Here is a 16,418-nt window from a genome sequence, read left to right on the forward strand (position 1 = left end):
GTCCAGGACCTCTCAAAGGCTTAGACAGGCATAGGTGTCTGCTTAGATTATCGTGTGCAAGGGCCAAAATGAAAGTCAAGATATTAGACACACAAGGGGGGCGTGACGCAGTCAATGGAGTCGGACGAGCTCTGTTTGAGCTCCGTCGTAGACTCTCTCTTGCCCGCTTCAAATATCCGGCACAACATGATCCTGGGACCCCAAATTAGGCCGGCTGCTCCCTGCTGAGACCTACGACACGCTGGGCTGCTTGAGGTCATAGCGATCGAAAAACATCGTTACTGCGGTGGAGTGGCAGTGGAGGAGCCTGACTGTGGACACGACGTACCCAGGGGTTCCCTGCAGGAAATGCCGGTGACAGACTCCGCCCACCAGGTTGCGACATTGAACACATGCAGAGGTCCTGAAGCCTCTGATTCCCCGATTCCTGGGACCTGGCTCACTCCCCAGTACACACTTGCAACTGACTGTGGGCCTCCGAACATTCTGCCATTACGAGCTCGATACTCTGGGGAGCTAAACTTATATGGAGCCAGAATACGTGGGAGTCTCTGAGCATGGCGGACCTACAAGACGGCGCCTGTCGATGATCCCTCATTGCACAGCAAAGAGCCCATGCACTACGGGATAAGTAAGGGCTGCCAGGACTGGGACTCTGGCGGAACGGCAGTGGAAGAGCCCGCATAACAAAGTGAAGGATCTCCCGGCGCTTGTGGGGAGTAACGGCCCTGCCCAGCGGACCGGAACACTGTATGTAGAGGGTGGCTCCAGGATTCCTGGTCTTGGAGGGCTGATGTTGCGAGGTAGGCCGAGCCTTGGAGCCTGCACATAACCTACGCGGCCGGTGGGATTTCTGCAAGGCACGGGATCGTGCACAGAGCGGCCTCTTGAAGCGGATGAGTGCCCATAAGTTATGTGGGGGCAGCACAGACTCCTGGATCGTGAATAGAGTCCCAGAGACCTTACAGGAGGTGTGGTAGTGTGCAATAAGTTGGTAGTCACTTGGTGCTCTCAGCCATTGTTCCAGCGATTGCATGACCGCCACTAGCTGCTGTGTGGGGTAGCTGCAGAGATCCTGGCCTTAGTATCCCTTCATCTCTACAAGCAGCGTCCCTGGGAGGGACCATAGACATTCCCTTGATTGGATTATTGCGGCTGAGATGCACGCGGATAGCTCACGCGGGGCATCGGCTGCATGTGTAACTGAGTTGGGGAATGAGCCTCCTCCCACCTGCCCCAAATCTACATTCTGAAGTGGTCATCAATACACGCTCTGCGACGCTTCTATGTCACACAGAGGTCGACCTTGAACTGGCGCTGGGAGTCCACCAATCAGCCCCCCCTGACACGAGCACAGTCTGATAAGATGTTGGGGAGGCATCATATGACCCAAAGTCCAGTAAAACAGACGCTGTTCTGGCGGCGGTGGAGAAACTGGGTAAGACCATGGAACAGACGCGTAACTCCCTCGAAAACAAAATTGACAAGGTGGCCATTGACCTGAACCTCCTACACGTGGACCACCGCAAGCTCGCGGACAGGTCTTCTGTGGTAGAAGACACCATGAAGATAATCTCCCCTCAGGTGACAACAGCGGAGAGACGCCTTAATGACCTTGCAGACCGAGTTGGATTCTTGGAACAGCGCACCGAAGATGCCAAAGGTCGGTCACGGCACAACAACGTGCGTGTGGTGGGCCTTCCGGAAGGAGTGGAGGGGAAGGATGCGGTGGCCCACACTGAAGCTTGGCTGCGAGACCTGCTGCCAGAGGGGTCGCTCTCTTCTCATTTTTTCATTGAACGCACACACAGGGTCCCAACCAAGCGTCCCCCTCCAGGCGCTAATCCTAGACCTTCCTGATATGAGTGATGAACTATACAGACAGGGACGTCATCCTTCAAGAAACTAGAAAAATGCCCAGAGTACAAGTGGAGAATCACTCCATCATGTTTTTCCCTGACTATACGGCACTTGTGCAGAGGCAGCGCTTCTCCTACATAGCAGTGAAGCACCGTTTACGGCAACAGGATCTTAAGTATTCCCTGTTATTCCCAGCACGCCTGCGGGTGATCGCAAATGGCAAAACCCTCTTCTTTAATGATCCTGGGGCAACGGGAGATTGGCTGGACACAAGTAACTCTGCAGATGACACCCCCATGGTGACGGAACCAGCAGGCACAGGTTAGGATGGTCTCCCTGGCCGACACAGAACGGATAGAAGACGCAGGAAAACACACTCATCTCAGGACCTCGGCCCTGATCCTGACCAGATGTTCCAGGATCAACGTAATGCTCTCCAGGCAGTGCTTGAAATCAGTGGGACTTCGGGTGATGTGTCTTCCGTATCTGGCCCGCAGGGGTGCGAAAGTGACGAAGATGTATCAGACAACACTCCGAACTCACAGGAATTGGACAGTGCTTGGGTGGTACCCTTCAAGCGTCAGATGACATAATGTAGATTCCACGAGCGAACCTTGTTTATGCATCTTCTGTAACATGTTGTGGAGCATGCAAGTATATCTGGACTTTGTTATCACTGTTTTATGCTGCTGCTATTTCTTTACTGTATAGGTGGGCTCTTTTGGACTCATAGAGGGGGATGGCATGGGACTCAGGACCTGGGATGTTATAGTTTCAAGCCACATACCCTCTCGAATTATCCACGGGACTGGACTTTCCACTGTAGAGGCCCAGATGCTCAGTCCTTATGCGGGGAGGGGGAGTCTTTATCATATGGTGCTTAACAACTTGTAGCAGCACCCTACCTGTGTGGGGATCCCCCCTTGTTTTGGAAGAAATGTTGTTTCTTTGTATTGTTTAGACGACTGCATGTTGCACTCTCACCCTTTTGACATTGTATGTTTTAGTTTCTTGCTGTTTTCTCATCTGCCATGTGCTCGGCCCACATCTAACAGACACCAGTTACTCAGCCAGTCTGCAATTGCCCATTATCTCTGACATGTATCTCACCTGTCACTGCAACGTCTGGATCATAGGTGGTCCACACACTTACCTAATCCTGATGCTATGGCCCCCGTCAAGATAGGGACGTGGAACGTGAGAGGTATACACAGCCCCTCCAGCAGACATCTCATTTCCTCATATCTGAAACGCCATCATATACAAATCGCTCTCCTCCAGGAGACACATTTGTCGGGGACCGAGATAAAGCATTTACTAAGAAGATGGAGAGGGCAGCTCCATGCCACAGAATACTTGGCATATGCCAGGGGGACCTTAATCTGGGTTAGGCCAGGCACCCCTAGCCACATAGAGGACTCTCTCATTGATCAGGAGGGTCGATACTTCTTTGTCAAGGGCAGACTGAATGGCCAGCCCATAATTATCGCTTCACTGTATGCACCTAACGTAGAACAGGCTTTGTTTTTTAATGCTCTATCAAATAAATTAGCTAATTGGCATGGAATTCCACTGATTCTGGGAGGCGATTACAACAGAGTCCTTGATGTGTCCCTGGATCGCTCTTTTCCTCCCTTGTCCGGCGCACCCACGACTGCCGCCATGAAGGCATTAAATATCTGGGTGGCACAGTGGCATCTGGTAGATGCATGGAGGCACAGGAACCCGCATGATAGGGTGTGCTCATTCTATTCTGGAGCTCATGGCCTCCATGTCCACCTGGATTGGATAATGGTGTCTGACGATCTCCTACGGGTAGTCACAGAGCCTCAATATCTTGAGCGAACCCACTCAAACCATAATCCCCACACTTTACAAATTGACTGGAATAGTGGTACGCCCCCAATACCAAGGTGGCGCTTACAACCAGACACACTGCTAGATGGGGCGTTTCGAGAGACACTGGGAAAGAACATAGCACAATACTTTGAAGATAATGTGGTACTGCCTCGTCACCATTGGTGGAATGGGATGCTTTTAAAATAGTGACCCGGGGACATTGCCTAGGTATGCAGGCTGGTATGTGTAGACAAATGGAGAAGGACCTCACTGCTTTGGAAAGAAAGTTGGCATCACAAGAAAATGGGGCGATTGCGGGCTCACATAGGTGACTGACGAATTGTAGGGAGGAACACGCTAAGTTACTGGAAAAGCTCAAGTGCATGAATTACATGGCACATTCGGCGCGCAAGCATCACTCGGGCGATAAGGCGGGCAGGCTTTTAGCCTGGTTGATCCGACAAGAGAACAACACCTCACCCGTCAATTCACTCCGGGCGTTATGACGTATTCCCAACAGGCCATGTATCGAGAGTTTGTGTCCCACTACACTACCTTATATAAGTTACACATCTCAGCTACCACTGAGGATATTCACAGGTATTCGGCGGCTGTTACCCTACCACAGATCACGCCTGAACAAAGTGCTTAATTAAATGATCCCATCCTGTTGGAGGAAATCTGGGCAGGTATACGCTTGCTAGCGTCGGGTAAAACTCCTGGATAGATTACCGGCAGAATTTTATAAAGCCTATACGGATACTCTAGTGCCCCAATTACTAGAGATATATGACCCCACGATCAAGCATCCAGATACATAGAGGCACCAGGGAGGGCTGCCCTTTATCGACATTTCTTTTTTCACTGGCCATCTCTCCCCAGATAAAATAAATACATATTTTCATCTGAACACATCGGCATGTCCCCACTGTCTATAGGTGAATGCAGACTTCCTTCACATGCTATGGTCCTGCTCCTCCTTGAGTACATATTGGAAGGAGGTTAGGGCGGCGCTTACCATCTGCACTGAAAGAACATTGCCACAGACAAGGGAGGTGTGCGTGCTGGATTCCTACCCCAGACCAAAAAAGCATAGGGTTACATCAAGGTTTATTGATTTGGGCTTCATTGTAGCTAAAAGGTTAATCACTAAAAGATGGAAGCATACCGATCCTCCTGCAGTAGCCAGCTTGAGAAATTCACTTCTAGTATGGGCGCATGCGGAAACCACGTCATTACACAGAGGAAATAGCTGGGCTGCGTAAATACCCTATCGCCCAGATATGGGACAACATACTTGCTGAGTTGGCATGTGCAGATGGGGTAGAGGGGACCAGCTCTTCACAGGATGCTAGTGGGCAAGACCTAGCTGCAGGATCCCGGGCGCCTAACTCCCCTGGTTTGAACGTCGATGAGATCCGGGACGAGGGGGGCGGTCACGCCTAGGACATAAATGAGTTAGGGAAGGGGAGACATAAACAGTTATTTCTTTAAATACCAGGGGGGGGCGGGCGATACATCCATTGTGGGACGACTAGGTTGGTGACGCATCTCCTTTACATAGTTCGGCCAAGGCGTGATGTTATGACGATAGTTTCCTTTGTTTGTTTTATGTTTGATTGTATTAGTATTAATTGTATCTGATTTTGGCTCAATTTGTCACTGAACTGGATGCCCATGTGTAATTATAGAAGTGTACAGCTTCTTGTATCTGCCTGGACACTAAAGGATGGAATTATGGACAGCTGATGGATATGTAATATACTAAGAAGGAAATTCGTGGACAGTGACCTGTTGTATAGTCTTGAGGTTTAGTACAGGGGGCAAATGTTCCGTCAGTAACAGCTGTAAATTTTATTGTAATTGGAATGGCTATCTGTTCCATATCCTATCTAAGCCCTTTACCCTTCCCCTTCCCTATTTCTTTTCCTAAATGTAACCTATATGTTTGACAAAATGCAAATAAAGATATTTTTAAAAAAAAGATATTAGACACACACAAGTTGGCACTCAGGGCAGGAGAACATGCCGGTACACCATGGAGAGCACATTCCCGTCACAACAATGATTTTATATCAGATGACATTTGTGTTATCAATATTCTGACATAAAGCCAAGAAGTGTGAACAAGCCTGCCCGCATGGCTTGGGTATGACGATATTTCCAAGCCCCCAACCCTATCAGGGCACAGGAAATGAGCCAGCATCTTGGCTGGAGAAGAACAATGTTAGCTTGAACGGCTCAATACCCCTCAGATTCCAGTCCTTGTGGTGTCTGATGGGTTATAGGAGTCTTATAGGGAAGAGCAGATTTCACCGTAATAAATATTATAGGTAAGTAATTGGGACATTTCAGTCTTGTCACACTTCCTTGTCACTGTCCTAACTGTCTGAGACAGTTGAAAGCAATAAACATCATACTCCATGAATATCTTCTCAGTAGAAAATTAACCCACAGGTAGTCATTAGAAAAAGTCAGCTGAATTCATCCAAGGAAGCCCATCACAAAAAGCCGGCAAATCTAAGCAATATTCTGCAATATTGACACATTCTGACAGAACTCATGACACCAACAAGTAGTTCACTGAGCTGTCAAAATGGACATTGACAAAGCCTGTCTTGCAAAAAAATGTAAGTTACAAAGTGGCTGAATCGACTGGGAGATCCTGTTGGCCAATTGGGACCAACACCGAAGGACATGCCTCACCAGTGCTTTCAGATGTAACACTTTCCAGTGCACAGTTGCTGTTGAGACAGCTAGGGAATCCTAAAAAAACAATCATTTGTGAGTGGCAGTGAGGGGAAATGAAGGAGTATTAAAAGGTTAAGGTGGCAACTAGGTTCTGTAACATCCAAAATGTAGCAGACAAAACCGCCACCACCTGTGATACAAATGGAGCCTTGGACTATTATTCAGAAGTATTTGCCTCACTGCAGGGGTTTCTGCCAGGGTTGACATTGGAATAGCTAGAACCTAGTTCAGCATTTGCAGATCAGTACAATGCTCACTACAGATGAGGAGATGAGTAACAAGTTTCTAACAAAGTTCAAGATGCAACCTGCATTTTCCAACCAGTCCAAGATTAAGCCTCCCAGTACTCACAATCCAAGATAAAACCATCAATTTCCAACAACCAAACATAGAGATGGTAATCTCTTGCCCATAAACTAAGAACACTTCACTAGATTTCCTATAGGCCTCAACCATGGTGAGAATGTTCAATCGTAATCATTTTTTAAGAACCTTGTGGAGACCTATCTATTAATGTCAGCATTTTTAGATTTATGTCTTGTTTTTGAAGGGTAGGTCTTAATCAGGACTTTTTTATGTTTGTTTCTTTTCCTTCTGCATATGACTATTTATCTGTTCCTGACTACTTCTGGGATTTTGGTCCTAGAGTTCTATACAGATATATGTTAAAACATCTCAGCATCATTATCCGACTCACACCTTTTTTTTTTTAAAGGAGAAGAGTAAAGGAGAGATCAAGAGAAGTGGTGATATGTTTTGTATGACTGAAATGCACTTCTGTCATTTCAGCAGCTTGTCTATTGCAGCGGATCATCAGAGTCAACACCCCATCAGCATATGTAGTCCTGTGGTAACTGTAGGCTTTTGGAAGATGGGTGAACACTTGCCTCTAGAGCTGCTTCCATGTGCAGTTGTCTTCATGTTTCAGAAACCTGACATGTTTGTCCACACTGAGGAAGGATACTTTGCCCTATTCAAAGTTGAAGCGGCAACAACGAACATTGGATTGGACCATGATGAGACGTCTCAAGAATCATGAGACACCCATGGGTTTGAAGAAGGTCACACACTGACGTAACACGGAGAACTGCTTCTATCTGGTCTGCCCCTAAACCATCATCCAGATACAGAAAGGAACACTAGTGCTAAGCCAGGATCAACAATCACTTACTAGCAGTCTATTGATGCCAGAAAGGCCCTAATGCACCGAAGGGTGGTAAAAAATGAAACAATTCAACCCCTTAAGGTCCATCCAGTGCGGGAAATCTCCAGACACCAGAGGGTATGCGGACCAAGAAGAGAATCTAATAAAATGCAGTCCCCACTTCTACAATTGAAACCGTACAAATTGCTTTCTTCAACAGCAGGATTGGAACCCCTTGAAGGATAGCTGAGCTACCTTCTTCCTTCTTTAGGGGTATTGTGGGAACTGAGCCTGAATCTGGGGACAAATAACCCCGGAGAGCAATATCCATGACCCACTGATCTTATGTGAAGGCTTTCCCCGGCTTCTTGAAGTCAAACTAAATGATCTCTGAATGGCATGTCAGTTTACGCACTCAATAGGCAGAGCTAGCTGGGTCATAACCCAAATGGCAATCCATGGCCTTGTTCCTGTGGGTGTCAGACAGCCTTTAAAGGAATGTTGGCAAGCCTAAAACCCTGAGTTCCCATCGCATCACTATCAGATAAAACACCTTACCTTTACTCTTGAAGGTGGAAAAGCATTCGCTATTCCAGAGACCATTTCATAAAATCCTGCACAGCTTGTCCCAACACGGGAGCTCCAATTAAAGATACAGCAACTTCCTATTGTTCCAGAAAGGACTGGATTTCTTCACACAAAGCCTCAAAACCAGTTACCACATTTTTAACAATGTGAGTAGCATAAAAACCAGCACATAATGGCAGAATCATGGCAGAGTATGATGTCTTCAAGGCAGAGTCTGTCTTGTTATCAACACAATCCATTGGAGGGTCATCTTATGAGGGTCATCTTATGGTCGTGCAGACATGCAAAGAGATTCCTGGCACCTCCTCAAGTAAGCGTAAACCCTGTGTTGCTTAACATATGTACCTATGCCTTTCACGTTCCACGTGAGCAGTCCATAGTGTTGTGAAACCATGCTAAGTCGTATGCCTAATCTCTCAAGGGAATCTGAGATAGCAGAACAAAAGCGGGTGGACATGGAATCTAAAAACATTTCTTCTTAACTCCCCTCCCCAGGCTATTGCACAACGGTGTTGCATCGCCCGTCTAAAATACTATTAACCATAGTAAAGCTCCTGTGGATGGTGTGGGGTATCGCATGACAACTACTGAGAACACTGAGGTATCCCATGTCACCCATAGTGCCTCCTCTGGTATGATATCCTCCCCAGTCCAACATATCAAGTTACCAGCACCTCAGCCAAGGGCATCAGTGCCATCTACCACATCAAGAAGCGAAAAGGATACAGCAGTGCAACAGTCATTACAAGAGTTCCACTATAATTGGAGTGTCCTGGTGACACCCAATGAGGCCTTTGGTATCTCATCCAGAGGAAGCCGCATATTGAGTGGGCCCCAGTAGCATCTCTGTTACTAAAGCCACAGCCGGGAATCCCACACTTTCCAGTTCAGCCACCACCTGCGCTCTCTTATGTGCAGCCTGTCCCTTGACGGGCCAGTACAAAGCCTACGGGGCGATCAGGATCTGTTCTTTGCTCTCTTCCAGCCCCCATCCATCTCAGGCTGGTCTGAAGGTGAATCCTCTCCCCTAGCCTCTAGCCACTCCCAGGTACCTGGTGCAGATTAAAAGAGAAAAGCCCTGGGCCCTGGTTTACTCCTCCATAGTACGCAAGAACCTGTTCATAGACCACCGCATGCCGTAGCAGCTCCCATGGCATTCAGGGAGTGTGCACAGCTTGCCACAGTCCCCTGCTGGTACACCAGATGACAGGTGGGCTCCGTAGTTTGTTTTCACGTGCAGGGCGGGGAGAAAACAAAGATTTCGACAGGACCTTCATGGTGCCAGAAGGGAGCTCACAGTAATGTGACCACTCCTGCAGCCATCTTGGACATGCACACCACAATGCTCACCCAATTGGCAAACAGTGGCCATGTCTGATGTGTCGCACTGCAGAAGAACTAATGAGCAGCACACAAGAGACTTGAAAGTACTGCCTGGGGGACTGCTGGGTTTTCCTAAGAGCATTAAATTAAAAAAAGGAAATTGAAAGAAATGAAAGTGAATCTAAAAAATGGAAAATTAAAAGATTGATCTACCAGACAAAGGCAAGGTCGTGCACTAATTTCCAGACAGATATTTACATAAATTCAGGCAATGTGCCATCACTGACAGGGCACAACAACCAAAGGTTGACTCAAATCTCCTCCATGCATGTTCAAGTATGCATTCTTAGGATTACTTTTTATAACAAGAACCTGGCAGACATCTGGGGCTGTTAGGCCAGATCTAAAAGGTCCTTTTATATACACACACAGCTAAATACTGCACATGATGAAATTACAACATTATAGTTGTCAAAAACAATACAATTCCCTCTCCCTCACCCAGAGGGTTTAGTAAGGAGTTTTCCATTGTAATTCTTCTACCCCCACTGTCTGTCAGCGGAGGTAACCAACACCAAAACTCTTGTATATTGTGGTCAACTGGGAGAGTCCACGTAGCAATATACCAATCTCCAGTCTTTACAACACTGTAATAGGAATCCACTCTTTGAGTTCTATTGGCTTTAACATATGCATTTAGTTACGAATGATTCAGTCCTATTGCCTTTGTCATAACTTTTAATAAAAGCATAAGTAATCTATGGCATCTAACTTAACTTTCCTCAATTAAACAATCCGTCCTATAGCCTTTATTGTTGTCTTATCATCCTCACCAACTCAGGCGTACCATATTGAGTATAGGCTTTCCTGTGAGGTAATTAATAGGTATCCAGTTTTAAATTACAAATATGTGCAATTCAGTTTGCAAAATAGTACCCATTCCCTCCTAAAAGGACATAACAAGCATTATCACAACTAAGAGTTTGTCAAAGTAGATAGCTAACATCAAATCCCTTGCCCAGTAAGGTAATCTTGGACTTTGCATGTACCAAAATACCTGTCTAAAGGTTTTAATACAGTGTAATAAGAATCCACTCTTAAAGACATATTGGCTTCATATTATGTCTTCCACAATAAATAAGTCAGTCCAACTGACTTTGTTGTAACATTTCATAATAAACAGATCAGGCCTCTGGTGTTTGACATACCATTTCCCAATGAACCAGAGAGGTGTAATGCCTTCATCATTAGCCAGCTCAAGCCTACTGTATTGAGCACAGACTTTGCCACAAGGCAAGCATTCATAAGATTACAATTATGCACTAAATTACAGTTGAAAAAACAATATACAATTCTCGACAGGGGGTCTAAAAATCATTATCACAGTGCAAATCCTCTACCCACAAGGTTTGTCAGATGTGCAGCCAGCACCATATCCCTTGCCTACTATGGCAAACTGTGACACTTCAAAACATGTACCTACATGATTTAACAACGTGTAATAAATATCCACCCATCAAGGCTTATTGGCTTTTACATGTTTCTCACAATAAAAGGTAGGCCTTCTGCATTTGTTGTAATTTTTTTTATAATAAACAGATCAGACCTATGGCACCGGACAAAATGTTTCCCAGTGAACTAATCACTCCCGAACCTTAACATTGGCTTGTCACCATAAGCAACCCAGACAAACTGTATTGAGATTATATTATTCCATTATTCCATAATATTATAATAGAAGGTTACAGTTGGCAAAACAATACAATACGTATGCTAAAAAGGTGTAATACTGATTCAAATGGTACAGTACATATGTTATACCCTCAAGATTTGTCAAAATGGGTAACCAACAACAAAGCCCTTGCTTGTCTAGGTAGACTGTGAGTTTTCATGTATCAAAATAAATGTCTACTGAACTTAACACAGTGTAATAACAATCGATCATAACGGACTAATTGCTTTAACATATGTTTTTCACAATAAATAAGTCAGGCCTACTGCAATTATCATACTTCTCTTAATTAATAGATAAGACCTTTAGAATGTGACATAACTTTTCCCAATGAAAAAATCAGGCCCAAACACCTTATCATTGACTCATTACCATAACAAATTCAAGCCATCAGTCACAGAGTCATAGCATTACAAATATGCACAAAAATATGTTTGCTGAAACAATATCTAGCCCATCCAAAGAAGTTAATATTAAGTATCACAGTGTGCATTTTGTGCTTACTCTTTCACACAAGCCAACTATCATGCAAACCTGTACACGATTACAATTGGCAAAACAATGTACAGCTCCTCCTAAAACTACCTAACAATGATTAACACAGTGCAAATCTGCTACCCCCAGGATTTGTTGGAGGGGGTAACCAGTAACAAAACCCGTGCCTCGTATGGTAAGTTGTGAGTATACATGTAACAAAATATAGGTCTAAAGACTTTATTGCGGTATGATAACAGTCTACCCCAGGCCAACTGGCTTAAAATAGTATTTTCACTACAGGAGGGCAAGCCATTAAGCAACTGGCCTGCCCGCCACCCCCCATCTACCCCCGCAAGGTCCTATGTGAGTGTGCAAGCTCCCTGGGTGTAGCAGAAGAGAACCAGGTCAGCGCAGTGGGCCGCTTGCATTTGATTACACACAGGGCCAGCTTAAGAGCCCAGTGCAACAATAGTTTTTGGTGCCCCTCCTCCACCCTCATGACCTCCTCCTCAGATTCCCTTATGGCCACCGGGCAAAAGTGCTCCCTATCTCTGCAATCATAAGTTACTGTTAAACACAGCGCCCCCCCCGAGGTCAGCGCCCCCTCCACAGGTCAGCGCCCAGTGCGGTCGCACCAGTCTCACTGCCCTAAAGCAAAACCCTGATTACACATTATCAAAATGTAAAAAGCCCTACAGCGAGGATCAGCCCCTCTGCTACTGTACTAAGGGGGCACATGTGGATGGTGGAGGATATCAGACTACAAAAAGCCAGAGGGCCTGGTCAGATCTTCTGCTGCTGCACCCAGTGGGGTCCCTCTAGCACAGCAGGCCTTTTCTTAAACTAGGACGGCCTTGTTTTCCAAGGATGGAAGGAAAAGCAAGAAAGAAAGAGGAAACATGAGGATGAAAGCAGTACATGAGAAGGTAAAGAAGCACACAATAACAAGTAATATGACCAATTAACGAAGTACAGGAAGGAAGCTGAAGACAGAGAGTTCTGGTCTAAGGGAGCAGATAGCATTGCATGACTCCGGGAGAGGACAGAGGAGAAAGAGAGAATGAGATAAGAGGAGATAGAAAGAAAGAGCACACGAAAAATAGAGATCTGGTGTGGCTAAGTCAGAGGGAGACAATGTAAGTGCGGTGAAGATAAAATGAGAAAAAAGAGGTAAAGAGCAAAAAAAGAGAAAGTGTGTTTGAGAGAGGAAATAGAAGTATCAGGTGTTGGTGTCAGCAAAAGACAGAAAGGTGGCAATCTTACAGCATTTTGGGTGATAGAGGGCACACATTGTGAAAACCATTTTGGGGGATTGGTTCGTGTTTAGGCTCTTAGAACCAAGCCAACCCCCTGGCACGGCTGTAGCTCAGCTCCCCAACAAATTGTCTGGCTCACCCACCCTGACTTTTCAGAACAAATATAAAGCCTATTGCTTTTGTTATAGCTTTTAATAATGCACAGATCAAACCCATGACATTAGACATAACTGAACCAGTCAGGCCTTTAACCTTGACATTTGGCTTGTCACTATTACCACTTCAGGGCTACAATTTCGAGCATAATATGTACAATACAAGACCACTTTGTGAGTGGAAGCACACAATCTATGCCAAAGCAGATACTGTACAAAGGATGATCAATATGTGGACAGAGCCCAAGTCGCCATTTAAGAGGTGACTCGTAAAGCTCTATTTCTGTTGCTCTTGCCTTACGATAGCCGCCCTGTCAAGCCCCCCTAAAATTGGCACTCCAAAAGCTCGGGGTGAGGGAGCATTGTTTTACCATCTTCAGTTTCAATTTTATAAGATCAATACCAGAGAAGAACATTGGGGCCGATTCACAGAACTAATCTGAGACAAAATCCTAAACTTACTTCTTTCGGTATTCACAGAAGGCATTTAGTAGTAGTAAAGTTAGGATTCCTAAGTTTACTACTACTAAACTGAGACAAAATCCTAACTTTACGACTTTCGGTATTCATAAAAGGGATTTAGTAGTAGTAAGGTTAGGATTCCTAACTTTACTACTCCTAAACTGAGACAAAATCCTAACTTTACGACTTTCGGTATTCACAAAAGGGATTTAATAGTAGTAAGGTTAGGATTCCTATCTTTACTACTCCTAAACTGAGACAAAATCCTAACTTTACGGCTTTCGGTATACACAAAAGGGATTTAGTACTAGTAAAGTTAGGATTCATAACTTTATTACTACTAAATGCCTTTTGTGAATACTAAAAGTCGTAAAGTTAGGATTTTGTCTTTGTTTAGGTCTGTGAATCGGGCCCCTAGAGTGGGAACTATTTCCCAAAACATCCCTACTTCGTACCCTGCTGTGGTACCAAAATAACATGTCATTCTCCATGACCATCTAGCCACATAGAGTGCAGACTTTAAAATAACATGGAAGCTAGTTTTAACAAAGAATGGCCCTTTGAATAATTGGACAGGGTGTATCTAATAGGTCAACATACAATAAGAGAACTGGGGGTCAGTAATAAGAGCACGTGGAAAGATAAACACAAGGATTGAAGGACTGTTACGATACCACTCAGGCATTCAGAGCAGAGCAAGGATTACCATCAAATTGCTGCTCGTAATAGAGCTAAGGTATCAAGCTCTGATGATCAATTTTATCATTTGGTCATCCGCCAGGAGTAGAAGGTCAGTCCATTGATCATAAGGACTACCTCAATGGCAAGCTCTTTTGCTCATAAACAATGCCATACCGGAGCCATGCAGACGTCAGAGAAAAAGAATGTGCTTTAGTGCATATTTGAGGAAATCCAATGTGGTGCAGTGCAAAAAGAGAGAAGAATTAAAAGGGTTGTGTGGAGAGACTAATTACTCTAGATAATGCAACCCTCCTCACACCTAGTAAAAACGGTGCAGAGAAAATAATTGCAGTAATCCCATGTAACTGCTATTAGTAAGTCATAGCAGTAATCCCTAGTAACTGCTAACAATAGGTCGACATGTTTCAGCCTACAGGGGAAATTCCCCACGGCTTTCTTCAGGACTTGTAATATTCTAGCTACTGCATATGAAAACTCTCTATTCGTAATAACAATTTAGATGAGAGTAAAACGGTTGATTTGGACAATACAACCTCACTTGGTGCAAAACCTCCAATCACAAGGTGCAATCATCACCCTTCATGATAAAGGATCAAACCTCACCTCCCTGGAACCTGTCTCAGGTAATTGAGGCCCGCTCTGTCCGTCGTTACCTCTTCGCAGTGGTGAGTCAGGGGGAGAGGCCATCTATCTAATAGGTGCCTGCAATGCTCCACTCTGGATGAACCATTTCAATATATGCTATGTCACTGCTCAAGGTCGCATCCCATCAGAAATCAAATAGCCTGTTCTTGGTGAAACCAATTTTCCTCATTGTAATTCTACCCTCTCCGTATTTGCATGGGCACAACATGAAAAGTATCCCGACCCATTGAAGCAAACAGGGCATGGATTGCTTAAATGAATGTACCATGGTTCTGTAAAACAAATGACTATTTGACTAGTCTATACTGGTCTGGATAGACATCCAAATGAATGCACATTCTGCATATCTTTAGGTATGAATAGGAAACGTGTATTCACAAGGGAGGTTAAAGCAATACACATTAGCTACATTAGGCTTCATTTCGACAGATAATATCAGCTTAAGATGAACAGCCGAATTTAAGGGAAGAGTGGTACCTGGGCTTTGGCTGTAGTCCCCAGTTTCCATGTTTTCTTGATGTCTGGTAGTCTTCTGTTGATTAACTGTTGGAGATGTCCTCTTCTCCACTACAGCTATATCTTCAGAAATGTTATCCACAAGGTGTCTTTACTGTGCTTCATCTGCTTAGCGATGCTTTGTCTTACTGGTTCTGATAGGCGTTCTAGAGTGCAATACATATTTTGTCAATGATGTTAGGAAATTTTAGAGAACCTCATTTCTTCCATGTAGATATTTCTAAATAATTAAATATAAAGGAACATGTGCATTTGTTTTCAGAAGCTTAGTACAATTTACAAATCCCAGGAACAGTTAACTAGAAATGTTTCATTAAAATCTTAAACCAATTCATCAAATGTGTGCCATTTTACTGAACTGAATGTGTCCCATAACTTCTCTTTTTCAGTGTTAGTTTTTGTGATTTAGCATTGGCAAAGATTATGTCATGACAAACGCAACCTATGACTGCAGTTTTATAATTCAAGGGGTAGAATGAGGCAATTTGATCAATTGTGGATGCACACATGTAAACATGTTTGTGAATTGTTTACAAATAACATCTATTTAGGGTCTATGCATATCGTAGGTGTGCAGGTGGTTCCAATGGAGAAGTTCATATGTGCAATAGTGCTAAATCTTACTAAAGCGTGAATACCATTTTTTCCTTAACCAAAAGGTTTCCATAATCAGTTCAGGATAAAGAACACAAGAATCCGGGGTCTGGAGACGAACTTGAGTGAGAAACTGTTGCAGGCTCCTCTCAGAGGCAGCTGTTACTAGCTGATGGCCATTGGGGTGCACTTGAAATTTGAGCGATACTTGACCAGAGAAAATAAAAGCTGCCTATTAAGCAGCCACAAAACAAACAACTACTCGCTGCTATAAAATGCCAAATACGCACCCCGTAATCTCTAGCACTGACTAGGTCATGATCGGATAGTGAACCTAAATGAAATGATGTTTCGATTTTATGTGTGTTTTTAAT

General features: G+C 44.6%; 1 protein-coding gene across 1 annotated transcript in view; it reads right to left on the bottom strand.

The window, feature by feature from the left end:
- The window catches only part of SPMAP2L (sperm microtubule associated protein 2 like), a 546,678-nt gene extending 531,066 nt beyond the window's left edge, over positions 1–15,612 (bottom strand). The window contains 2 exon segments of the mRNA XM_085643206.1: positions 15,412–15,534; positions 15,537–15,612. Of these exon segments, the coding sequence (XP_085499332.1) occupies positions 15,412–15,534; positions 15,537–15,612 (199 nt within the window).
- Positions 15,613–16,418: the final 806 nt, after the last annotated feature.

This window comes from Triturus cristatus, chromosome 2_2, assembly GCF_964204655.1.
Source record: "Triturus cristatus chromosome 2_2, aTriCri1.1, whole genome shotgun sequence".
Lineage (NCBI taxonomy): Eukaryota > Metazoa > Chordata > Amphibia > Caudata > Salamandridae > Triturus > Triturus cristatus.